This window comes from Molothrus ater, chromosome 4 (assembly GCF_012460135.2).
Source record: "Molothrus ater isolate BHLD 08-10-18 breed brown headed cowbird chromosome 4, BPBGC_Mater_1.1, whole genome shotgun sequence".
Lineage (NCBI taxonomy): Eukaryota > Metazoa > Chordata > Aves > Passeriformes > Icteridae > Molothrus > Molothrus ater.
Window position 1 is genome coordinate 23,520,673 of NC_050481.2, and position 23,472 is coordinate 23,544,144.

At 44.9% G+C, this 23,472-nt stretch overlaps 1 protein-coding gene across 8 annotated transcripts in view; it reads right to left on the minus strand.

Moving 5' to 3' along the window:
• Positions 1-13,127: 13,127 nt before the first annotated feature.
• EPHA5 (EPH receptor A5) overlaps positions 13,128-23,472 on the minus strand; it is a 193,214-nt gene continuing 182,869 nt past the window's right edge. For 6 of the 8 annotated variants that reach the window (XM_036382384.2, XM_036382382.2, XM_036382380.2 and 3 more), the window contains one exon: positions 13,128-15,949. In XM_036382384.2, coding sequence (XP_036238277.1) covers positions 15,844-15,949 — 106 coding nt within the window. In that variant the 3' untranslated portion in view covers positions 13,128-15,843. Of the gene's footprint in view, positions 15,950-19,531; positions 20,529-23,472 lie in introns of those variants that run through there. The other 2 variants (XM_036382378.1, XM_036382379.2) reach the window with 1 other exon arrangement.

Sequence of the window (23,472 nt, forward strand, 5' to 3'; positions counted from 1 at the left end):
GCTCTTGGTCCCTCCCAAGCTGCCACAGATCCTGAGAGCAGAGGCAGCCTTACCAGCAGAAGGATTTTTTCTTTCCAGACACTGCTCAAGCAGGATTCCCAGGGGCAGTGACAGAGCAGGTGAGACACCAGCACTTTCTCCTCCCATCCCCATGGTTTCAGCTTGAGCAGAACCAGTGTTGTACCACAGAAGAGATGTCAACTATATAATACAAACTTATTTTGAGATGGTAGAAAATATTTTAACCAGATTTCTCCTACCTAAAATATTATTTTATTTGTTATTTTCCTTTACTACTAAATGTTTTAGACTATTGGTCTTTGCTGATTGGAACTAGTCAAGGATGGCTGTGCAGTAACATCTGGAATGACAATCCCTGGGGAGACTGAACTGGGGGGATGTCTACCATCTAGAAAGTCACTCATTGACTGTGCTAGGGTCTGAGTTTTTGCTGTGTCAGCTTGCAGAGGAGACTCATGCAGAGCTGGGGCAGGAGGGTCACTACAGCTTTTACCCTCGGGCAGCACACTGGGCAGGTGTGCTCAGACACAAACTCAGAGGCTGACTCAGGCATGAGCCCAAAGCAGCTGTCCTGCTCCATCCCAGGATAAGAGAGGAGCCAAGTGCCAGAGAAAGGGCTTGTGAGTAACAGTGTCCTTTGTGCAGCCTATGCTCAAGTGAGTCATTGCCCATAAATCCTACCTGAGCCCAAACATTCCCTGCACGTGCCAGGGCAGAGCAGGAGCTTCTCCAACCCACACTGCCAGGGAGAAATTGCCAACCATTTGAGAGCAGGTGAAGCAGTGCAAAAAGGGAGCTGGATAAGGTTTAGCTGACCTGCAGCAAAGGGAGAGGAAGAGGAGTTGTGCTCCCTGCCACTGCACACAGGGGTCAGAAACAGCAAGGGGTGGAAGGAGCCAAATGGTGAACATCAACATCATCTGAGGAGTGGCTGTGGGAAGTGACAGGAGCTCTTGGCAAAGGAATCCAAGAGGGGCAACCTCCAGAAGAGCAGCAGCAACAACCCTTACAGGGGGATTTTTGAAATGCCAGTGCAATTTTTTCAGAGTGAAACAGTTTAATGATGTTTAGAATTAAGTCATTGGCTGCCTTGGGAACTGTACCTTAAACTTTGATAACCCTCCTTTTGGGAAGTAAGTGTCAATTAGGGCTTATTTAAAGGGGGCTGACCTTTTTAACCTGCACTGCTGTGTGAGAGATGGTCATGATCTATAGAGAACCTTGGGAAATATGTCTTATTTACCTAGAGAAAAAAATTGCAGAGAAATTTGCTTTGGTTTTCTAAGACTCCTGTGCCAATATAAGGCTGAATGTTCCATCCCTGGAAGTGTTCAAGGCCAAGCTGGATGGGAACAAGTGGAAGGTGTCCCTGCCCCTCGTAGGGAGGCTGGAGATCTTCAAGGGCCCTTCCAACCTTCTATGATACTATGATTCAGTGTCTCTAGGATTCTATGATTCTATTCTACTCTATTTAACCTTCCCAAGGCCAGTGCAGGTTGATAAAAACAAAAGCTCTCCTGGCTCTGAAGGTCTGTCACAGTGCAGAGACAGAGCCAGATGAAGGGAGACCCTAAATCTAAATCCAAGCTGGTGGCCACAGGAACGTTCATCTTGGTTCCCAAGCACAGCAGTCAGTCATCAGGTCTAGTCAATTCCTCTGCCTGTTTCTGGGAAATAATTCTTCAATATAATGTGTATTATTTTTATCCTAATTTTTAGTGAAATTAGTTATTAATTAAAGGAGGTTTTTGTATCTGCAGCTTTCATTCTGTCTTCTATCTGTCCTGGTTTCAGCTTCCTAGTAGCTGGTGAAGTGCTGTGGTTTGGATTCAATATGAGAATAGTGTAGATAACACACTAATGTTTTAGTTGTTGCTCAGTAGTGCTCAACCTAAATCAAGGACATTTCAGTTTCCTGCTCTAGCAATGGGAGTGAGAGGAAAGCTCATGTCTTTACAAACAATTTGCTGGGTGAAGGTATGGGCTTAATGTCTTTGAAATGGGTCTTAATGTCTGTACTAACTTTGGGCAGCAGGTTTGTTGCAGAGCCCAGACAGCTTGGCTCCTGAAACACACAAGTGTGTCGGCACAAGCCAGAGTTTCTGAGCTTTGGGCTTGAGCAGGAAGCCCAGTTAGCACAGATGCTGCCTTTGGACCTTGCTGTTCATAACATCCAACCAGGATGGCAGAGACAGCAGCCAGGACAGCTGGGCATGGGTGGACCCATCACACTTGGGCCAAGGTCTCTAATGCCCCAGAGATCTGGACTTCTCAACTGGAAGAAAAGGATGGGAGACCCTGGTAGCCATGGTCAAAGACCTCTAGTGATTAATGGACTAATAAGAATTGGCTACTTTATTCCCTGCATTTCCTTGCCAGAGTTCCCTGAGGCACAGCACAGTCCAAGGGGGCTGCAGCCCCTCCAAGCCCTGCTGCTTCCCGGACAGCTCTTCCTCGCAGCTCTCCAGTGCTTCTGGCAGCACCTCCCTTCTGCCCTACATCCACACCCAGATGGGGCAGGAGGAAACAGGGATGAGACTCCAGAAAATCCCACTTCTCCCAGGAGAACGGGCGGGAGCCAGGGTGCGACTGAAAATCCACCCAGGACGCCAGGCAGGGGCAGCACCGACCGATGGATGACCCGCAGTCCTGGGAATCCCGGCGGCCACGGTGTGCGGAGAAGGCAGGACACGACCCTGTTTTGCCTCATTTTGTCTCGGTTTGCCCCATTTTGTCCCGCTTTATCCCTATTTTCTGGGCCGGCCCCGGGCCAGCCAGAGTGGGGCGGGCAGGGAATCTCCAGCGGGCGGTGGGAATTTCCATCCTGAAAGAAGCTTTGCTTTTGCCAGGGCGCTGAGGCAAGCTGGGAGACAGCCCAGGCTGTCTAGGAACGAGGCGTGCTGCTAGGGTGGCTTCATTTCCAGAGAGATGGCTCTGGATATTTTGTTGGCTGTAGGGAACTCCTGTGGATATCACTCCAAGGTGATATCCTTCTCCGTGCTCAGGTGGAAGGAACACAGCGTTATTTTTCCTCATCAGCATTAATATCAACTCAATTACAGCTGTCTGACACTGCAGACGGGGCAAATCACAAGATCCTATGGAGAATAAATCCACATCATCTGGCTTTAAATACCAAACAGCATAAACCTGCCAGGACTTTTGGGTTTTTAGTTAAACTGTTTGGAGTGAGATGGCCAGCAGAGAAACAGCTCCAAAATATCCAGCCCAAATGCAATAACATTTAATCTGAAGGGAGCGTGAAAGCCCAAAATTGCTTTCTCCATGCCACAGAGCTGTCCTTTGCCATCTGAGGCACGTGGGACAGAGAGTTGGGATGCTCTGCACCCCACACGGCTGCTGTGTTCTCTGAACTCAGTGCTGTGGCAGGGAAATTCCCACTTTCAACCTCCTCAGCTCTCCAGATCTCATGCCTCTGGGCCCATGCAATGTGGGCAAAGCAAGCAGTGCCTAAGCAAGCAGTGAGAGGTTTCTGATGTTTATTTACATCGCTGGCTCTGTCTCACTGCGTGGTTTCCCATCTGTTTGGCCATGTACACATTAATCCCACTGAAAACCAGAACCTGGCACATCCCACATCCTCACAGGCCACCAGTCCCTGAAGTTTTCATTGAGCATGTATAGAGTTACATGCAAAATCTAAGCCAAGAGGCGTTTTTCCACTTGGGAAATGCATGAGAGTTTTCAACTTTTCTGGGACATCTCAAGCCTCCTTCCCCAGTGAAAAAAATGCTTTTATGGGGAAACAGCCAATCCCCCAGCAGCCACAAGGCTGGATACCTGCTCTGTGGGGTGGTAATGCTCCCCTGTCCTCCCACACCTGGAAGCATCACCTGGGGGTCCTGTCATTCCCACGGGCAACATCTGTGGGCAGCAACTGCGTATGCTGGCAAAAAGCTATTTTTGAGGATGGGCTCTTGCCTGTGCTTCTTCTGCCCTCCCCTTTCATGCTCACACAAAGGCCTTCATTTAAGAGGGCCCAGGAACTCCTGTGTTACTAGCAATACCAGTAGCCCCTCTGTGCTAATAATACTGAGCAAGGGGCATTAAATCCATTTTGACCATTTTCCACCCTAAGGAGGAAGCTTGCAGAAAAATATTCTGAGATACTTTATCTAAACCCATAATCCTGTTTTAGCTGGTGGGTTCTTAGCCACAGGTACCAGCCTGGATCAGCCTGAATGATTTTCTGGACCCTGTGTTCTTCACTCTGTGCCATTTTTCTGTTCCTCTTGTCTTTGCCTCTCTCTAAAGGAGCCTTCTAATGGCAGATAAGGAAAGCTGTCTGCAGCCATCACAAATGGATCACCACCCACATTCATGCTGGTAACCCCCAAGGAGGAGGAAGCATCCAGCATTGCTTCCAGGCGTTGCAGGTGTGCCCTAAACTGCTGCAGTAGAGGATGAAATTGTAAAAGAAGATGGGGTGAATAGGGCTGGAAGGTAAAACCTTCCTGAATATTCCTCAGTTTTGCAGGGATTGCTCTGGCACAAATGCAAATGCTGCTAATGCCTCCTCCTTCTCCAGAGCTGACATTTCCTGAGCAGAGCTCTCTTCTTTGACCTCTCTCTGTAAATATTGACATTGCATTCACAAGGATAATAGATTTCTGTCTACACTTACCACAGCTGAATGTTTCCACTGGGACTGTTACTACTCCTTATGGCTGGAAATGCACCTGCACCAGCTGTGAGGCCCAGCAGAGCCCCCCTGCCAGCCCTAATCCTCCAGGCTCTTTACACACCACCACTGCCTCAGCACCACGAAGCCCCGGCTCATCTTGGGACAGTGGGAAAGGAATATTCTCCTGACCCTTTCTTTTTATTGGGTAAAGAGAAAAACCCCATGAATTTGACTATCTTCCTCCTAAATCACTTCCTCTGTCCAAAGCACATGATCCCAGGGCAGGCATCCAGCACGAAAAATTACTTGCCTGCCACACATGACCCATACAGCTCCCCAGAATAATCCCACAGTGATGCCTGAGCCTCCCAAGGAATATTCCTCCCAAGGAAGAATATTCTCAAGGAGGAATATTCTAAGGTTTTGGTTTTCCAGTAAGAATCCAGCTATTTCTCCCCAAAATGAGATCACTCCCCATCCCCATCACCCAGGGATGAGCCTCATCACTTGCTCTAATGCTTTGCCTGCAGCAAAACTTCACTGCAAAGCATTGCTTTGCTCTTTCTGCTCAGGGTGGTCTCTCATGCCATGCCAGAGGCCTCCTTTAAAAGCAAAATGATTTGGTGAAGCCTCAAAGCAGCTTTCTAAGTCTCTGCTTTCCATAACATGAACATTTGGCAGGCTCTTGGAGGGCAGCTTAAGGCAGGGCTTCAGGGAGGCAGTGCTGACTGGCATGCAAGCACTGAGCAGCCCACTTGAAGAAGAGTACTCAGGAGCTGGTTTTGCACAAATACCTGTTTTTCCCATTGCCTCAGGCCCTTTTCTGTCATATTCAGACTTTTGTTTCCCTCCTCTCTCACCCTAAATGCATCCTGCTGTGACACAGCCACTGCCTTTCACAGGGTCAGCACAGCACCCTCAGGAGGGGTTTGGTGTCCAGTACAAGGGTGGCCACATGAGCAAGGCCATTTCCCCCTGGCTTTCCCGTGCTCCATGCTCCCTCCCGTGTGGAGGTGGTGTGTTAGGGATGTGCCAAAAGCATCCTTTCCTTGCTGCCAGCTCTGGCTCATACACAGCAATAACCACCCCCCCCCCCCCCTTTTTTTTTTAGACATCTGGCATGCACTGAGCAGGAAAAATATGGCAAGCTGGAATTTCCTTCAATTTCCTTCACTAGGAGAAGTGCACACTGTTTGGGCCAAACCTAAAGTTTCTCACTTATGATTTTTGCATATGAATGGGAATTCAGGCTTGGTCCCTGGAGGGACCATCATTATATGCATTAACAGACAGCTGGGCTTTAGAAAAAGGGGGAAAGCAGAAAAAAAATAGATGTTTATTCTGTACTTAGGCAAATTCATATGAGGGGAATCATCTCCCATTCTCGCTGCAGCACACTTTACTCTCTATAGACTCTGAATATATTCACTCATCAAGGCATATTGAGTAGCTGCCTATTAGCACAAGTTTGGTTCCCTTTCTGCATCCCTCAGACACACACACACAAAAATACAAGTCCTCAGTGTGGCCCATCTGGAGTGATTCTGTAGCTTTCTCTTGTCTGGGGGAAGCACAAGATCATATTTCTAGAACATTAAATTTGCTTTGGTAAAGGCTTTTACATTTTTCAGTTTTTATTACACATATATTTTATATATTTTTTAGAAATATTCTCATATACTTTTATAATCTCCCTTCATGCTGTCTTGTCTCAAACATGGGAAATTTGCACTGCCCTGTGCCCTTCTGGTGAATGTAAAAGGGCTTTGCTGAGGGTCATATTCTAATGAAGGTAATTCCAATCAAATCAAATCAGGGGGCTGAGGAAACAAAACCAAAAAACATTCTTTCATTCTCCTGATTTATCAGCTCCTACAAAGTCACTGCTTCATCAGTGGGATGTTTCTGCAGTGAGCACAGTGACCTTTGTTTTCATCTCTCCTTTAGACAATAAGATCTCTTCTTCCCTTGAATAGGTGAATAATATTGAAAAAAGAGCTTACACTGAGATAACAGTGTCATCTTCCGGGACCAGATGCCCATACAATGGCATCACTGATGGAGGCGTTTCACCTTGCTGCCTTTTCCCTTTTTTTTGCCTGTTCTTTTTTTGTCTGTTTGCTTTTGTCTTTTTATTTTAGCTCATGGGGAGCCCAACGTGGCTGCATAGAAAGCCACAACTGGGTACTTCCCTTCCCAAGCTTACTCAGGCTTTCCAAATTTACAGGGATCACTGGGATACTTATCTGGCTTTTTCAAGCCTTATTTTTACACCCAAGCCTGCTTCCAGTGATCAGGTTTTATCTCTTTTGGTTTTTTCCTCCCCCTTTTCAGCGTTATTGGGATGTGACTGTCCCCAGACCAGCTTGTGAAACCCTGGGGCGCTTAAATCCCCTCTATCACAAAGACTTAAATAGCGGCACTTTGAAATAAGCTGAGCTTTTCAAGGGAAGGTCTGGCTTTAAAGAACTAGGGTGCGGTGCCAAGAGGGCTCACAGTGTCCCTGGCTGGCACCTGGGGTCTCAGCCACTCCTTACAGGAATGTTTCTGTTCCGGAAGAAGCAGAGCTGTTTATCAGCTGCTTATCAGTTACAGCCATGAGGATCTCTGGAGCGTGGATGATAAACTAGCGGGAGGCAGGGCTCCTTTCTGCCCTCCTACCCTCTGCAGCTCCAGTCTGGATCTGAATGAGCTCTCTTGCCATAATTTATTTCTCCATTAAATTTCTGACCAGGGCCCTGGCTTTGCAGCTATTGCTGTCAGCCTTTTGTCTTTCTGATTATGCTAACAGCAGCACTTGAATGCTAATTGCCTTCCCCGATGAAGCAATCAGACAAATTCGGGGTCCTAGGGAGGGATGGACAGTGCACCAGGGCTTTGACCCTGGTGCAAGGGATGCAAATGCAGGGGCCAAGGATTCAGGCTCTCTTTGGCTGCTGCAGAAAATGGGAGGCAATGAAGCACAGCTGGCAGGGATGGGAGAGGGATGGTTTTTGCAGGACCAATTTCTGTGCCCTGAAGCAGCTATTCATGTTGATTTGGGACACTGCACCTCTAGCACTCCCCTCCCAAGGGACAGCCCAACTTTGCCTCTGCCAGAGCCAACAACCTTTTCCTACACAGAATATTTACAATTATTTTATTTGTTAATTTCATTTGATTGTTTTCTCTGGGATATGTGTTGTTGTGGCTACACGTGACAAAAAGATTTTGGCTGTACAGCCCTGCTCTCCAAATCCTGGGTTTCAAAGGGATGAAGGGACCATTGATGCTTCCCTTTCCCCTTGCTGGGCCAAGGGAAGGACTCACATGGGCATGTTCAAGACCTAAAGTCACCCAAACCCAGGTTTTAGCAGCTGCTGAGCAAGGCAGTCCTTGTGTAGGGCTCAGTGTGTACTCAGCTGCTCACAAATTCTGGTTATGAAACCCTGGCTTTCCACTCCAAAATACTGAACCCCCCCAAAAGGGCCACTGTTTCCAAGCCAAGTAAACTTTTTTTTTCCCCACCTGGGCACCATGGATTGACCTTTAGGTCTGTGAGTGCCTTTCAAGCCCAAAAGCAATGGCTAAGCCAGGATGAAAGCCATGACTGTGGCTCCCCTCCATCTAATTTTTCCATGCATGTTCCCAACCACTTTATCCAGTCCATTCAATCCCCCTTCCCTGCTTTGATGGCTGGTGACTGCCCAGTGGGATGGAACTTGGGGGATTTTAGCAATAGTGAGAACACCTATCCCTTCTGCAGCCACCCTAGCATTGCCTCCCTCCTCTCCCAGCTGGGCCATTAATTCCTCCTGGGACAGGAACACTAATGAAAGCCAAATCCTTTCCAGTGCCACACCTTGATCATCTCCATCTATCTACCCCTGCCTGGCTGAAAACACTCTCTTCTGCCCAATCCAGCCTCACTCCTTGATTATTTGCTGCCATTCACCATTTATTAGCCATGCCCTAATTCTTGTCTTAATTAAGAGGTGATCACCCAGTGCTTCTGCATATGTGTGCACAGGTAGCCATGCATCTCTCTCTATATATATATTCCATGCTCCTACACATCTCATGGAAAGGGACCACAGGATGCATTTGCCCACTGGATGGGAGAGGGCTGCTCCCTATCTTGTTTTTCTTTCTTTCTTTTTTTTTTCCTTTTAAATGAACATGTAATTTCCCTACCTTCTTTCTTTTCTCCCAATGAAATATTTTTACCTTGCATGCCCTTTTTCTCAGCAGCTCCACACATCATATTTCTTGAGGAGCAAATGATTAAATTTTAGAGCCTGTGGTTTCATGTTTAAATGTCAAGCTTGAAACACAGACCTCAGAAGAGAAATCCATAGGATTTCTATTTTCTTGTAATAAATATGCTCTTTAGTGGGAGCAAACCAAGAAAACGGCAGGCAGCCTATCTCACAGTTTTTCTGCTTTTTTTCTTTTTTCAGCTTGAAAGATTTTTCCTTTGGTTTTGTAGTTAAAAAATAAGCTTTGAGATAAATAAGTCATCTTCTCCAGCACAAATGCATCTGCTGGCCATTTAAGAGGGAGCTTGAAGAGTTCTGGGGTCAAAAAAACCTGGTTAGAGCTGTTAATGGGTTATGAAAGCAGCACAGCAGTGTAAGAAAGCATCTCCTTTTCTTACACTCAATTTGCTGGACATTACTATAGCTGATGATATGAGTAACTGAGCTGACCCCAGCTAGAGGTGAGGAAATGAAGGAGTAAGAAGTCACCTACACGGGTGCCTTGCTCTCCTCCATGGCTGGCTCACAGGACTTCATGGGAGGAAAATAATGAGCCATATGTTAATGGGCTGTCAAAGGTCATTTATTGTTGGGGCCTGCAGCCACCAACATCCAGTGGCTCCCAAAGGAATTGCACCAGATGATCCCACAGGCAGTCACATTATAGACACAATGGGTGTGTTCAGTGGGCATCACACGCTTCACACCTGATCTCCAAGGCTTTTGTCCCCTGGAAGCCCTATGGCATGCAATAACTGCAAACACATCCTGGTCTGCTACCATGGCTGCAAAATGAGCAAAGCTTTCTGCTGGCCACCATGCTGCTCTGGCTCCCTTTTCCTACCCAATCTCAGCCTGAGATTGTTTTGATACCTGTCTTCATGTACGTGAAATTTAAGCTCTGTCAGCAGATGCATTATTAAAACTGCACACTTGGAAGCACACATGCACCTGCTGAGGGTACTGCAACAGGGAACATCACGTTTTCAGCACTCATCCCTGCACTGAGTTTTCCAGTGGCATCCTCTTTTTCCAGTCTTACCTCACTCTGAGCTGTCTCTCTGTGCCCCAGTGCCATTCACTTTCTGACCCATCTGCTGGTGCAATAGCTTGTCCTAGCATCTCCATAAGTCCCCCACCACATCTGAGGCATCGTGGATAAGGTGGTTTTTCTCCTGCCACCCACACATTTTACCAAGCAGAATGATGTGTGCCCTTCTCCAGTCCTCGAGGTCCACGTCCCTCCACATACCAGCAAAGATGAATTGTTCTGGGATGAGGTTGTGCTGTTTTGGCTGCTCCTTAATGCACCTGAGGGTGACTTTGAGAATGCCCTGTTGACTTGAATAAAGCTATCTCATTCTTTCATCACTTCTGCTTGCTGGTTCTCACTTTTTTTTTTCTTTTTTTTTTTTTTTTTTGTGGAAGTATCCAGTCACAGTTTATGCATTGCATGCTATTTATGCAGCTCAGCCCATGAAAAATACATGAAGAGCCCCTCGCTCTTTCTCCCCACAGCTTCATAAATCTTGCATTGCTTTCTGCATGGCAGCTCGGCTTTGTGGGGTGATGGGGAGCAGCCTCCCCGCTGCTCCTGCCCTGGGGCCACAGCATCCTCTGGGGATTCTGGCATTACAGCCTTGAACCCTTCCAGGCTGGCACAGGAGGGGACAGGTTCAGAGCCCCCTCAGCCCCATTTTTATATTACTGGATCGGAAAATAAGTCCAAGTTACTGTTTAGCTGCCCTGCAATGTCTCCAGCACAGCCATCATCTTGCCTTGCAGTTTGTTTCAGTTTTGCTGCAAACAAGAATGATGCAGAGAATATTACCCTGAGCACAGCTTGTTAAGCATTCACAAGAGCTGGTGCTTGCGACTCGAGATGCAGCTGTGCATTTATTCAGGGGCCAGACAGAGGCTGTGCAGAAGAACCACCCAAAACCAAGTCAGGCATGTGTTTAAGGACCCACATTGAAGGTGAAGCACCTTACCTTTCTGTGCAGGTAAATTTACTAGCTGGTGCCCATGAAGTGCAAGTGCCTTTTCTCAGTCTGAGCCCAGCAGAGGAAAATCATAGGCAAATGCTGATTTGAAATTTGTTTAAGAGCTGGTCCCAAGCCAATCTGAGCACAAATACTCATGGAAATTGCCGAATTCCTTAGTTTTCACTTAAGATGGAACATTGTGGAAGGAGTTTGCAGCCAACTCTGATTTTTAATGAAAGTTTCCCCATGTTTGTATTTTGCCCTTAGCAGGCTCTCTGCCTCCACAAAGCTATCAAGGATGCTGTCTGCAAGGGCAAATTAACAGTTCTTCCCTCTGTCCTCTGGTTCCTTACAGCTTCTGCCTCCATTGTGGTCCAGCAGCAGACAACCTCAAGCTGAACAAGAGAACACCGAGTGTTGGGACTGGCACGTCAATCCAGAGGGATTTTATCCAAGCTGCTGACAACCTCAATTTGCTAACCCAATTGACCTTGTCCTCCCTTTAATATATAAGGCAGCATTCCCCTGCTGTCCCAGCCTGTCATGCCTTTCCTGGCCACTACCCATCATCTGCCACAGCTTCCTGTCATGTCAGGAGACACAGTATCTTTATCTGCCCCTCTTCCCTTTGTCCTCTAGCAGGGGACAAGAAGATGGTGGCTGCCCAGCACCACCTCCATTAAGACCTTTCCAGGTCAGTCTTTTCCCCTTGGCCTTTCCCACCTGCGGCTTTTCTCAATTCTCTTTAAGGCTGGCCCGTGCCCCTCTGCAGCCTGTGGATGCCCCCAAATCCATGGAGCAGGGGATGTGGGGGTGGGTGCTCCAGCTGGTCATGGGTTTGCTGGGGTCTCTCCAGGAAAAATTCAGAGAAAAATCACGTCTTGGGAGGGGAAAAAAAAATCACAAAAAATGGTATTTCTGAGGGATATGTGGTGAGGGACTGATCTGGGGCTTTGGCAGGCCCTTTGCCTTAGAAACTAGCCTAAAAAATCGTATTTTCCCCCCAAAACAAAGTGGGAACAGCCTGTAACAAGGGCACATGCATTCATGTGGGTCTACATGTCTCACTCATCCCAAAGGCCTCTCTTTCCCTCAGGGACCACAAGAGTAGCACCAAATCTGCAGTTAGGAGAGAAAAATACAGAGAACTGATTTCCTTTCAATGGGGGGAAATCCTGATGCTTTGTGGAAAGTCGAGGGGTCAAGCGTATGTGTGATCCACAACTGGATGTTGCTGTAGTCAAAAGGTTTTTATTTTTATGAAAAAATAGAAAATTTTCCATCTTACACTACAAAAAAACCCCATGTACACAAACAAAATGCACAGAGAGCATCCAAAGAGGGAGAAAGGGGAGGAATAAATACAGCAATGCTACAGTCTCCTATGAGTTAAAACACTGATGGCAAGGAGCTGAGACAGAGGCTGCAGCTCTGGCAGCACTGGATGCACCAGCTCCTGCTCTACCTGCACTAAGGAATTACATTAAAGGATTGGCAACTAAGTGTTGATCTTAAAACTGCTACTGATGTATTTTACATCTACCTTAACATCTAATTTCAAGTCCACAGTAGTCCAAGGAGTCACAATTTCTTGAGCACTGGGAGTTTCTACATTATATTCAACACTGAATAGACAAAAAAATTTGACCTTTATTTTTTATTCTTCTCACTATTAACATATAGGAGGAATAAATAACATTTTAAACTGATTTTTCTCCCTTTTATATCAGTCTTCCTTTTTAATGCTGAAGTACTTTTTCCAAGTGGAAATAGCTACACAATGAAAGGGCGTCAGTCTACACAAGCCATTCCTTCTCCCAAAATGAAAAACTGTATTAAAAAAAGCCTGTCCACCTTTTGGATCCTTTGAAATACCTCCCTCTCAATTATCAGCAAAATATACTGGAAAAAATGGAATCCGTTGGCTCAGCTGTAGTGAGCTGGAAAAGCAAAGTGCTTGGACTTACCAGGGGCAGGAAATCCACCTACAGCCCTTTCCAAGAACATAACCAACCAAATGTTGCTGTCATCTCGTTCTGCTGCACCCCAATACATAAAATCACGCCCAATGCACAAAGTTCTTGCAGCTCTTGGATGGGAACTGAAAACCTCCATTGTCTCTGTGATTTGCTCATGGACATAGAAGCTGTAACCTTTGGACCCTACAAATTAAAACAATGTTTTATTTAGCCCCGAGACAAAAGTCTATTATACAGAGATCTGTAGCAAGAACAGCTCTTGAAATAAATAGAAAAAGCTATTTATTTATTTATTGGAAGAAGCAAGAAGAGATTCCCAATTTACAAACGCAGTCTGGCTTAAGAACAGTTTTGTTTTCCACTGGTTTGTCATTTTGAATGTTAGGTATTCCAGCAATACAAGTGACGAAAAGAGGATTTTGCTTTTAAGAGCCCAGGGAAAAAAAGGACCAAGTTCAACTCCTCCCACAGAGCCAACAGGACAGGAATGAGTGGAGAAGATGGGCAGAAAGTGCCACATATTTGCACACAGCATTTCAGTGCCACCAGTGGATGCAGGCAAACGAACGATTCCTCCTGGTGAAATGAGCTGTTTCTGTCTTCCTACATGTATTTTCCCAAGTGTTGCAGAGAGGGAGACACAAATAATCTCAAGACTCTTCTGCTGACAGCTCTAATAATCTTATTTATTATATGACAAATCTCTTTTCCGTGCCGAAATTGTTATGTCTTGATACCCTCTTCCTCTTTTGTGGTCTGGTGGCTGCCAAAATGAAACAACGGGATAAGAAATGACACTATCAAGATTTGTTAGGCCTCGCTGTGGCTTTTTTCCCTCCTATTTCTCCTGATTCCTGAGGAACTCAGCAGTTGCAGAGGCGGAGGGGGCCATTTCAGGACAGGAAAATATTGCCTGAAGAAGCCCTGCTGCTAAGGAAAAAACCACTCAACCTCTTCTCCTAGGTGCTTCTCTTCTTTGAAAAAAACCATTCTGTGTATCAAATCTCATCCAAAGGCTGGGGGAAATGAAAGAAATCCTTTGAAACAGCTTCAGGTGCCTTGCAACACCTGTTTCTGCAAGACATGAAGGACACAGGCCTCCTTTTGGCTGTTTGAGCTCTTTGGGCTTGGCTCTGCAGAACTGGGGATGAAGGGAGCTACAGCAACTCTATATATTGATGTTATTGCTAAGGAGGAATGCCACAAGATGCTATCCAAACTCTAAGGAAGCAATAAATTTACAGAAACAACAAACCCTTGCAATCCACTGAGCTGTTTTAAAATCCTTACCAAAATCTTCACAAAATAAAAGCCCAACCTTTGAATACGAAATTAATGGTGCTGTTTAATCCTATCTACAATAAAAACAGGAGGACAACCCCAAAATACTTCTTGGTGTGATTCCCAGGGGATTGGGTTGCACTCAGGTCCTCTGAAAGTACCAGCCATGGGCTTTAATGGCTACATTGAGCCCCAGCTGCAGCCAAGTCTTGATCTGAGCTGTGCCAGCCCCAGATGAATGGCATCTCCTTGCCCTCAGGATGCCATCACTGTGATCATGTTGGGCTGCTCTGCTCTTATTTCCCCTCTGTGCTCTGTCACAAAGTGGCCAGGTCCACAGCAAACCTAGAATGCTGAGAGACAGCTTGGGACATGACAGTTCCAAAAATAATCCCACTCCCACCACTGTGGGGGAAATACTACAAAATCTCCACACTGGATGCCAGAAGCTCATTTCCAAACCTGTGCCCCAGGACCTAACCAACATCATCAGAAAAAGAACAACAAAATTCCTTCCTTTCAGCTAAAACTACCTTATGCTTTCTCTCCTGAGCTCCGGGAACAGAGGTGATGGCTGCACTGGGTGATGGCTACTGGGCTGAAGCGCCTGTGCCGAGGCAATCCCATGGCACCTTTGGCCAGGACACAGAAAAATCGATGCCACGTTGTTGCTGGAGGCCATCAAGAACCAGATGTTTTACTTCTCTTCTTCTGGATGTCCTCAACCCACGGTGTAAAGGAAGAAGGGGGGGCAACATCTTTTATTTAAGCAACTTCCTTCTACCTCATATACATAATGAAAACTCCTGAAGGCTTTATGTGTTGATCAAACCAAACTGCAGCAAAAATACAAAGCATGGGGGTAACACAAAAGGGAGACTGAGTAAAAGAGGAAGGAAAAAAAGAACAAATCAAGGAAAGAGTCCCAATCTTGTACCTGATGAGTAGCAAACTGTACAGTATATACATCTTCCACATGTATTATCCTCCCCAAAGAGCAAATAAAAAGAACTTGGTAACACAGAAGGAGGAAAACAAAATATACATCCTGTATTGTATTTGCCATGGAGCAAGCGACATGTTTATATGCTAGTCTTCTCTATAACTTAATGCTGTGTGACAGCATTATTTTTCTTTTCTTTAAATTTACAGAACAAAATATCTATCGAGAAATAATCTAATCATATTGCTCTTCAATACACTTCTGTAGACAAGTAAGACTCGAAGTTATACTTCAGCAAACTGCAGCTATTGGGAGTCCATGAATGGCCACAAAAATCTGCCATTCAAGTCAGTCCTTGGAAGCATTACCATGTGCTGCTGTAATTCAGTATATAAAGGTGCTATATATATATATGTACCTCCCATGTACAGACAACACGTGGTGGAAGGCTTGTCATCACCGCTGAAGCTCAAGAGACTGGTTAACCTCATGTACAGCAGATTCGTTTCCACGTTCCATGCATCTTACATTGACTTCATGAAAATGAGGACACAAATAGGAAGAAAAGCAAAACTTTAGTCAAACACTGCTTTAGAAATGCTGCAGCAGAGGCCAATGTCCTTCAATTATAGAAACCACTGAATTTCCCTTTTTTATCTTTTCTTGGGTTTTTTTTAGTCAAAATAAATCTCAGGGCTAGAGTACAAAGTGCAGGACCGACCCACTTGAGGAAGCAACTTTAAAAACCGTGTTACAACGGCACCATCCCATTCACCAACTGGACCTTCATCTCTTGAAGGCTGTTCATTATCTTCTTCTGGTGACCAACAAGTGTCACTCCCAGACGCCTCAAATCCCTGTGGGAGAAAGCAGACGTTGGTTCCATGGACCTCTTAGGCACACGTCGCCGCGCACACCACGCGCCGCACGCGCTGTCGCTGCTGCTGCCAGTGCCTACCTGTTATCACTGGCAGCTCCCAGAGCCAAGTTTAGTTGGCAGGTTTCATTTTCCCCATTTGTAAATTTTTTTTTTTTTTTTTTTTTAATGGCTGACAGCACCTCAGAGAGGTGATGTGATTTGAATGAGATCACCTCGCTGGCCAAGGAGAAAGGCCAGACAGCAAAGTGTCAGCATCGTCTTTGGCCAAGGATTCTGCTAGGCATGAAAAGTCCTATTTCCAAGAGGAAAGCCAGGTAAGAAAGCCCATGTTGCTGTTTCCTCTTCTTATGGGAGGGGCTACTATTTGATCTTGGATATGAGCAGTGAGGAGTGAGGTCAATCCGTGCTTTCTTCCTCTTCAGATGAGGGAAAGCCAAAGAAACACAAATGGCAAAAGCCTCGAGCACGGCCACCATCCTGATGACTCCTTAAAGTCAACAAGAATTAGCAAAGCAGCTCCCCTTTGTGTCTTTGCAAATCTTCCCATAAACCCACATTTGGTTTCGCTTTGAAGAGGTGAATTCTAGATGCCAAGGGCATTTGTGTTGATTCTGCCTACTGGGCTACCACTACAGGAAAGCTGTAAAATAAGACAGTTAACGTAAAATGCAGGATCAGGAGGAAAGATTGTTTGTCATCAACTCCACCCTCCAAAATTCAGGTGTATAGATGAAGGTAATCACTTTCATGTGATTCACATGAATGGCATTAAGAGGTTATCTGGTTTATCCCATCCAAAGACAGGAGTGGGACAAATAATCTCCTGGAGATAGCAAAGCAGGACCTTGGGTTATCAATTACACCTCTAAGCCAGGTAAAGCCATCAGTTATGGCAGAGTGTAATTGCAGAAATTTCTTACTGGGTAGAAAAGTGTTAACAAAGAAATTGTAGGAATAAAAGCACAGCAGAAACATCAAGACAGTTGCATACATGTTTCCAGCCCAAGACACAGAAGCTGTTAGAGAAGCAGGTTCACCATAAGAGATGTGGTGTTTTGTCTGAAGACTTCCACTGATAGAAAAATATCAGTCCCCCACTTTCTACCTCAAGACTGGATTGAACCAATCATCCAATTAAGGATGTTCTTAAGTTGTGCCTTATGGTCCTGCCGATACACTTGTGAATCCCCAAGCTGCTGACACCCGGTGTGCAACTCTTTAGGAGAAAGTTCTCCACCAAAAGTCATGGAGATGTGGCCTTGATCACGCAGCTGCTTTTTTGGAAACCACGCTGCTGCATTCATGCCAAAGCTGGAAATCCCCAGAAACACCTGGGAGCCCAACCATCACCTGAGACACAACTGCAAACCTGGCCTACAGTTCACTGCAGGGCTGTGTACTGGACTGCAGGAGAGCACAAGGTGCAAGGAGCACCAAAACATTTTCACACTACCCACGGAGGTGTGCCTCTCTCAGCAGCTTCACATTCTGGATAGAAAGAAACTCCTGTGCAAGTAACAACCAATCATCCATGTTCACAAATTACACAGATGAACGCTGCTTTGAATAAAAAGCAGTCTTGAGTGAAGGCTAATACATTAGCACATAAACTAGTTGAAGCCAAAAGCTACATCTGTACTTCTCCAAGGACTGTCATGTTTTCTGCCTTTTGATTTGGAAAATACCAAGTTTTTTGCTTCGGGCTAAACACATAATTTCATTCTTGTACCCTTTTTCAGCAATGCTTCTTAATGATGCAAAGGGAAATCATAATGTAAGGGGCACAGAGCAAAGGAGGTCAATGAGACACATCAGCAGTGCTCCTTACCTGGCAGAGAAAAGGCTGCAGCACCTGCAAAAGGTGTCTACCTTCTCAGGGGGACATGCTTTCATTTCTGTCTCCACTGAATTGTGAAACTAGTTCAGCAAGCCATCTTAATAATGAAGGAAAATGAAGTAATGCTATTGTTACATGCAATTTATTTTATGTACACAGCACAGTTGGAAGTTCACACCAGAGATTAAAAAAAAAAAAAAAAGAAACTAAAAAACAAACCAACCCTCAAAACCAACACAGTATAGGACCTGATTTTTAAAAGAGACAACATCCATCTTCCCCCTGCTGAGTCCTGCTCTGCTGGCACTTTTTGAAAAATCAGCTTTTTTTTTTCCAGGTATCTAAAGTGCAAGCTGAGCTCTTTTGAAAATCCAGTACCACGTATTTCACAGATGTATAATTTCTGACACTCTCGCATGTTATGCTGGAAAAAAACAGCCTCAAACTTGGAGAAAAGCATGCATGTCTTGGCCTTTCACACACAGCCCCATCAGTCCAATAAACCCCCCACCCAGTTCACTACACAGCCTTTTTTTCTCCCCATATTGTATCCCCTTAACTCAATATCCTTGAGGAGTGTCTCATTGATTTACAAGAGAGAAAGAAGAAAAAAGAGTTTCTGGTTTCAATACATTAACTGCTCACCAGGGGATTCAGTCTTTTTTTTTTTTTTTTAATATCAAATCCTCTCAAATGTGAAGCCACCAGCCAAAAGCATGAGGGACTCCTCAGAGAGGGTAAAAACACTTCTGTGGGGTCTTGCACCTCAGCAAAGATGAACCAGAAGACACAGCTCCTGAACCAGATGCTTGCCAAGTATAAAAATCAGCAGGTTTATTCAAAAGCCACCTTGCACATACCAAAGACAACTTTCTAAAAGCTGCCTATAGAATGCAGGAGCTTTAATTTTGATGTTTCAAGCATGACTTACAGCACACTGCATGCTCCCATGCATCCAGTGCTGAAGCACTTAAAGCGGTGTAAGGCAGAAGACAATTTTGAACAGAACTGGGTGCACAAACCAGCTGGTTTGGGGACAAAAAATCCCCAACAACTTCTGTGTCGAAGAGCTGCAAAAACAACTGCCTTTAAGCTCCAGTCCAGTGCTCTTTGGCTCCTGTTACTGCAGCCAAATGGAAATTTCACTGGGCTCAGCTCTGCAGAGGAGATGTGTGCAGACACCCTCTGGGGCTTTACAATAAAAATGTGCACTCCCTGCAGGAAAAGGCACAACTGAGACCGGCGGGCACAGGATCCAGGCTGCCTCTTGGTGTGGAAGTGACCTGACCCCTGGTGTTGGGTTTTGTGTGTGCCTCTGCAGTGGAGATCTGTGCACCCATGTGCTGGGTGCTCTCCCTGCTTCAAAATACTTGGCCTCCCCAGCCATGAGACAACTTTTATTCTTATTTTAGGGAGGAAGTTTATCTTTTCACTTCTTTCATTCATGTAGGACTGGAAATTAAAGCAGGCAGGAATTTGAATAACTTGCCAACAAGGTAATAAAAGGCTTACCTAAGTTGACCAAAAAGCCGAGAAAATAAAGGGGAAAATTGGTGTCAGCTCATCCCAAGCAGCCTGTACACAGCTGCATGCATGCTGCTGTCTTACCACTGCCTTGCATGGAAGCCCAGCTGCAACATGCCAGTGACAACACGGTATCCCCTTCCCTGCAATAGCCTCCATTTGCAAGGGTTGAATTCACAGTCTCCATGTTGTAAGAGATAGATTTAAAACATTTTATTTACAAATAGAACTACTTATACACCATGGACCAGTTTGCCAAACACAGTGTAGACTAGGACTGGATTGCCACATAAAATACAACCCCCTCACCAGCCAGTTTAGTCATGCAAGCAAAAGGGCCACAGTCCTGAAAGATCTCCGAGGTCAGCAGCCGCCAGCCTACCACAGGAATTTTGTATTTCCTCTCCCATCCAGGGCAGATATCACCACTCTTCTGCACGTGGTGTAACTACAGCTGCCCATGCAGACTGGGACTACTCATGGAGTTAGTTAGTTGTCAGTTTGAATGAGGGGAAACAAGAAGAACCTCAAAGACCTTCAGACGATGCTAAAGAGAGAGGAATCCACTTGCTAGGGACATTTGCATGAAATGAGGACTTAAAAAAATTTGTTTTAAGAGTTCATCTGCTCTTACTCATAATTCCCATTCTACTTGATTACAAGATGAGAATTTGTTCAGAAGCAGACATAGCATCAAAATCCCAGGACTGAGATTTTAGGTTAAGAATAAGCATCTAGAGCAGGTGAACTCTTAAATGTTCTTCATCCAGTATAACTTTTAATAAATAATTTATTTTATTTTAGAAGAAAAATATATACAATGCAAAGCAACACAACACATATTATTACAAATATTCAGAGCTCTTCATCTAATAACAAACAACAGGGTGTCCTGAGATTCAGTGAGTACAGATCTTTCAAAAGGTGAAAATATGTAGTCCACATGGTTAGTAATTGGTCCAGTCAAGGGTCAGACTGAAACTCATGTCATGGATCTATCTATTCTTGAGTATTGTCCTGGTAAAGTTATTCTTGCAGTGGATTGAAAGAGCTCCAGACACACTCAAAGTCACTAGGTGGTCCACAAGTTTAAAGAGCAGGTCTGGTCCACTGGAAAGGCTCCCTTCAAGTCTGATATCCAGTTGGAAAGAGAGGGTGGAGGGTGAGGCTCCACTTTTCACAAGGTGATTCATCCCTTTGCAAGAATTAGAGCTAAATGTAGAAATCACTCTTTGTTTGAACACATACATTTTCAGGTCTTAGCTTAAGCAGGCAGAGCTTAGGACTTGGGGTGATATCCATCCATCTTACATTTTTAATCTTTTGCTTTCAGAAATTTGTCACTAATACTACTATTTTCTGGAATAAATGCATCAAGCCATCAGTTTGAAAGAATTGGAATGGTAATCAGGATTTTGCTTTTCATGCCAGGGGAGGGAGGTTTTTTTATAAAAAAAAGCTGAACATCAACTACCTCAACCATGTCCTCTAAAGAAGCCACAAGCTGGGCACCCACAGTTACCAGTCCTGTCAGTGTCATGGCCAACTCCTCCTACAGCACTAGTAGGTTTTTTTCAGTAGATTTTAGAAATTCTTTACATTTATCATATGTTTTTGTCCTGCTTTTTCTGACAGCAGTTATCCACCTAATTTCTACATCTCTCTCCTGCACAGTTTGAATTTGGTAAAGATAATTTTGGATGGTATTTGAAGGCAACTTCTTAAGTTGTAAAGACTGATTTACTGATGTCATTTGGGGAAAGCAAGCTACTTTCAGATGTTCAGATCATCTTTTCACCCGATCCCCCCAAGTCCCAGCTCTGGAATATACAGAACAGTTGCCTCCATTAAAAATGACAAGGAACATTTAACCTGAATTCTCCTTCGTAGAGTACAAAATGTTTTCTTGCTCCCTTTTACAGGGAGAAAAAAATTAAAACCTCCAGAAAACCAACCCCTCTCAGTATATCAACCTTTAAAGAACTTTGCCTGATCTGGTGTTTATTTTCTAGAGAACCCATGAGAGTCTCAGCTGAGCCCACCAGGAGCCATTTTTCTCCCTTACTTTATTTTTTAAGGGCAGTCTGCCAGTTTACATCAGACTGAATTCAGAACTTCATTACAAGACACTTTTCCTCTTAAGCTGCTATGATGGTTTCCCTTTTTTCAACAGCTGAGAATCTGCTGCTTTTTTCATTTTATACTGTTTCTGAGAGGGATGAGAGAAGTTTTGATTTGGATGGCTACTTGGCTTTTTGATAAATCTTCCACAGGTTTTCTAAAAATAGACCTAAGTGGGGTCAAACCTTTTTGACCAAGCCACCTCTGCAATGCAAAGGTGTGTGGGCTGACAGAGAAGAACCAAGCAGTCATCTCTGCAAGAATCTCTGTCCACAGGCAGCTGGGGTGGGCAGGGGGAATTTATTTGCTGACATGGATAGCTACTTGGAATAGGTTTCAACCTTTTATCAGCTTCAACTGAAATGGAAGATGGATCCATGAAATGCCTCCTTCCAGTTTAAAAAAAAAACAACAAACCCAAAATCTCCCCCAGGCTGCCAGGCCTGAGCTCCTTTGCTGTTTGCTCTGCTGTTCTAAAAGCCCAGAAGAAAGCTGAAGCTGAGCAGCTCAGACTTGTCTCCACTGGGACAGGATGTCCTCTATAGACTCCCAGGATGTCCTCTATGACATTTGTGCCATGGAGGACATCCTGGGACCTGGTGAGGGGGCCTTTGAGGAGCTTTGCAGCTGGTGAGAGTCAGAGCATCTTTGGCAGCTATAATCTCATTTAAAGCCTTTCAAACCAACTCGCCTTTCTGGCTAGAACTGTGCAGGTAATTGGTTTCTTGGTTCATTGCCAATCAGAAAAACCATTTTAAAGCACTTTTTGCATCACCTGAAAAGATTTTCGGGGACATTTTAAAAATTTCCAGAATACTAAAGAGTAAACATAGAAAAATAGTTAAATTTTAAAGTCAAATTAAGGATCTTACTTCATAATCTGAAATGTTGCACATTGGGGAATTTGAAGGTTAGGAATACTTTTGTCAGCAACATGGCATGCTAAGACAGTGTAGGAGGGATAGAAAGATCCCTCTTCAAGTTACACATGTAAGTAAACTTCTAATTTGCTGTTGAAAATACCCACTAATTTGGGTTTGAAGTCAACATTTTCTGTGATCCAAACAAAAGCATTTTACTTCTGAGCATTTCATGTAGAGCTCTTCAAACCACAGAAAATTCTGAAGAGGAACATGGTAGAAGCCTAATTTTCTTCTTTGACATGACTAATTAAGCCAAACAGCAATAAATCTGTGATGGATTTTAGACAAACTGCATTTTCTACCAAAAGTTGCTCTGGTTATCAGATTGGGGTGGTACTGTGGAGAGGAATGCTCCAATGTTTTTCTTTTCCATAAATTACTGCTTCATCCTATCCCCCGTTTCCCCACTCAGCCTCTGGCTAGCTATTTCTGCTATGTGGGCTCTGACCAGCCTGGGGATGGACGCCCTCTTCCTTGGTCTTTGTTTGTAGATCATCAGTTTAAACTGTGGAGTCCTCAAAAGCCCAAGTAAAGTGACACATAATTGCAGGACAAGTCTGGGAAACAACATGTAAGGGTCTCAGGAGCTGAAAAGAGGATCCAGGTAAGAATCCATGCACCCTGATTTCCCAGACAGTTGCTGGAGAGGACTTCATCCCTAGCTCAGGGTTTTCATGTCAATGGCTGAAAAAAGACTGGATGAGCCCAGGTATAAGGGGCAAATACTGATGGTATGAGTGGAGCAAATAACATCAGAGTGAGAGCAGAGAGGCTCCTGCACTCCCTCCGTGTATGTAATGGAAAACTGAACTCCATGGAGATGTCACTGACCTGCCCCACACTCCTGTGCTGTATGGTGAGCTCCACAGCAAGCACTGTGGCAGACAGGAGGAAATGCTGCAGCTCGTGGGGTAGGGGGATTTTTCTTGGTTTATTCTTAATCCTCAGAAGCAATTCTGTATGTGCAGTGGCAATCTGCATGTGGTCAGAGGAGACACAACCTTCTCCAAAGCAGCAGAGTGCAATTCTTCCCATTCTGCCTTAATGCCTGCAGTAAGCTAAACTCGAATTAACCCAGCTAGAAAGGCAGGCTTG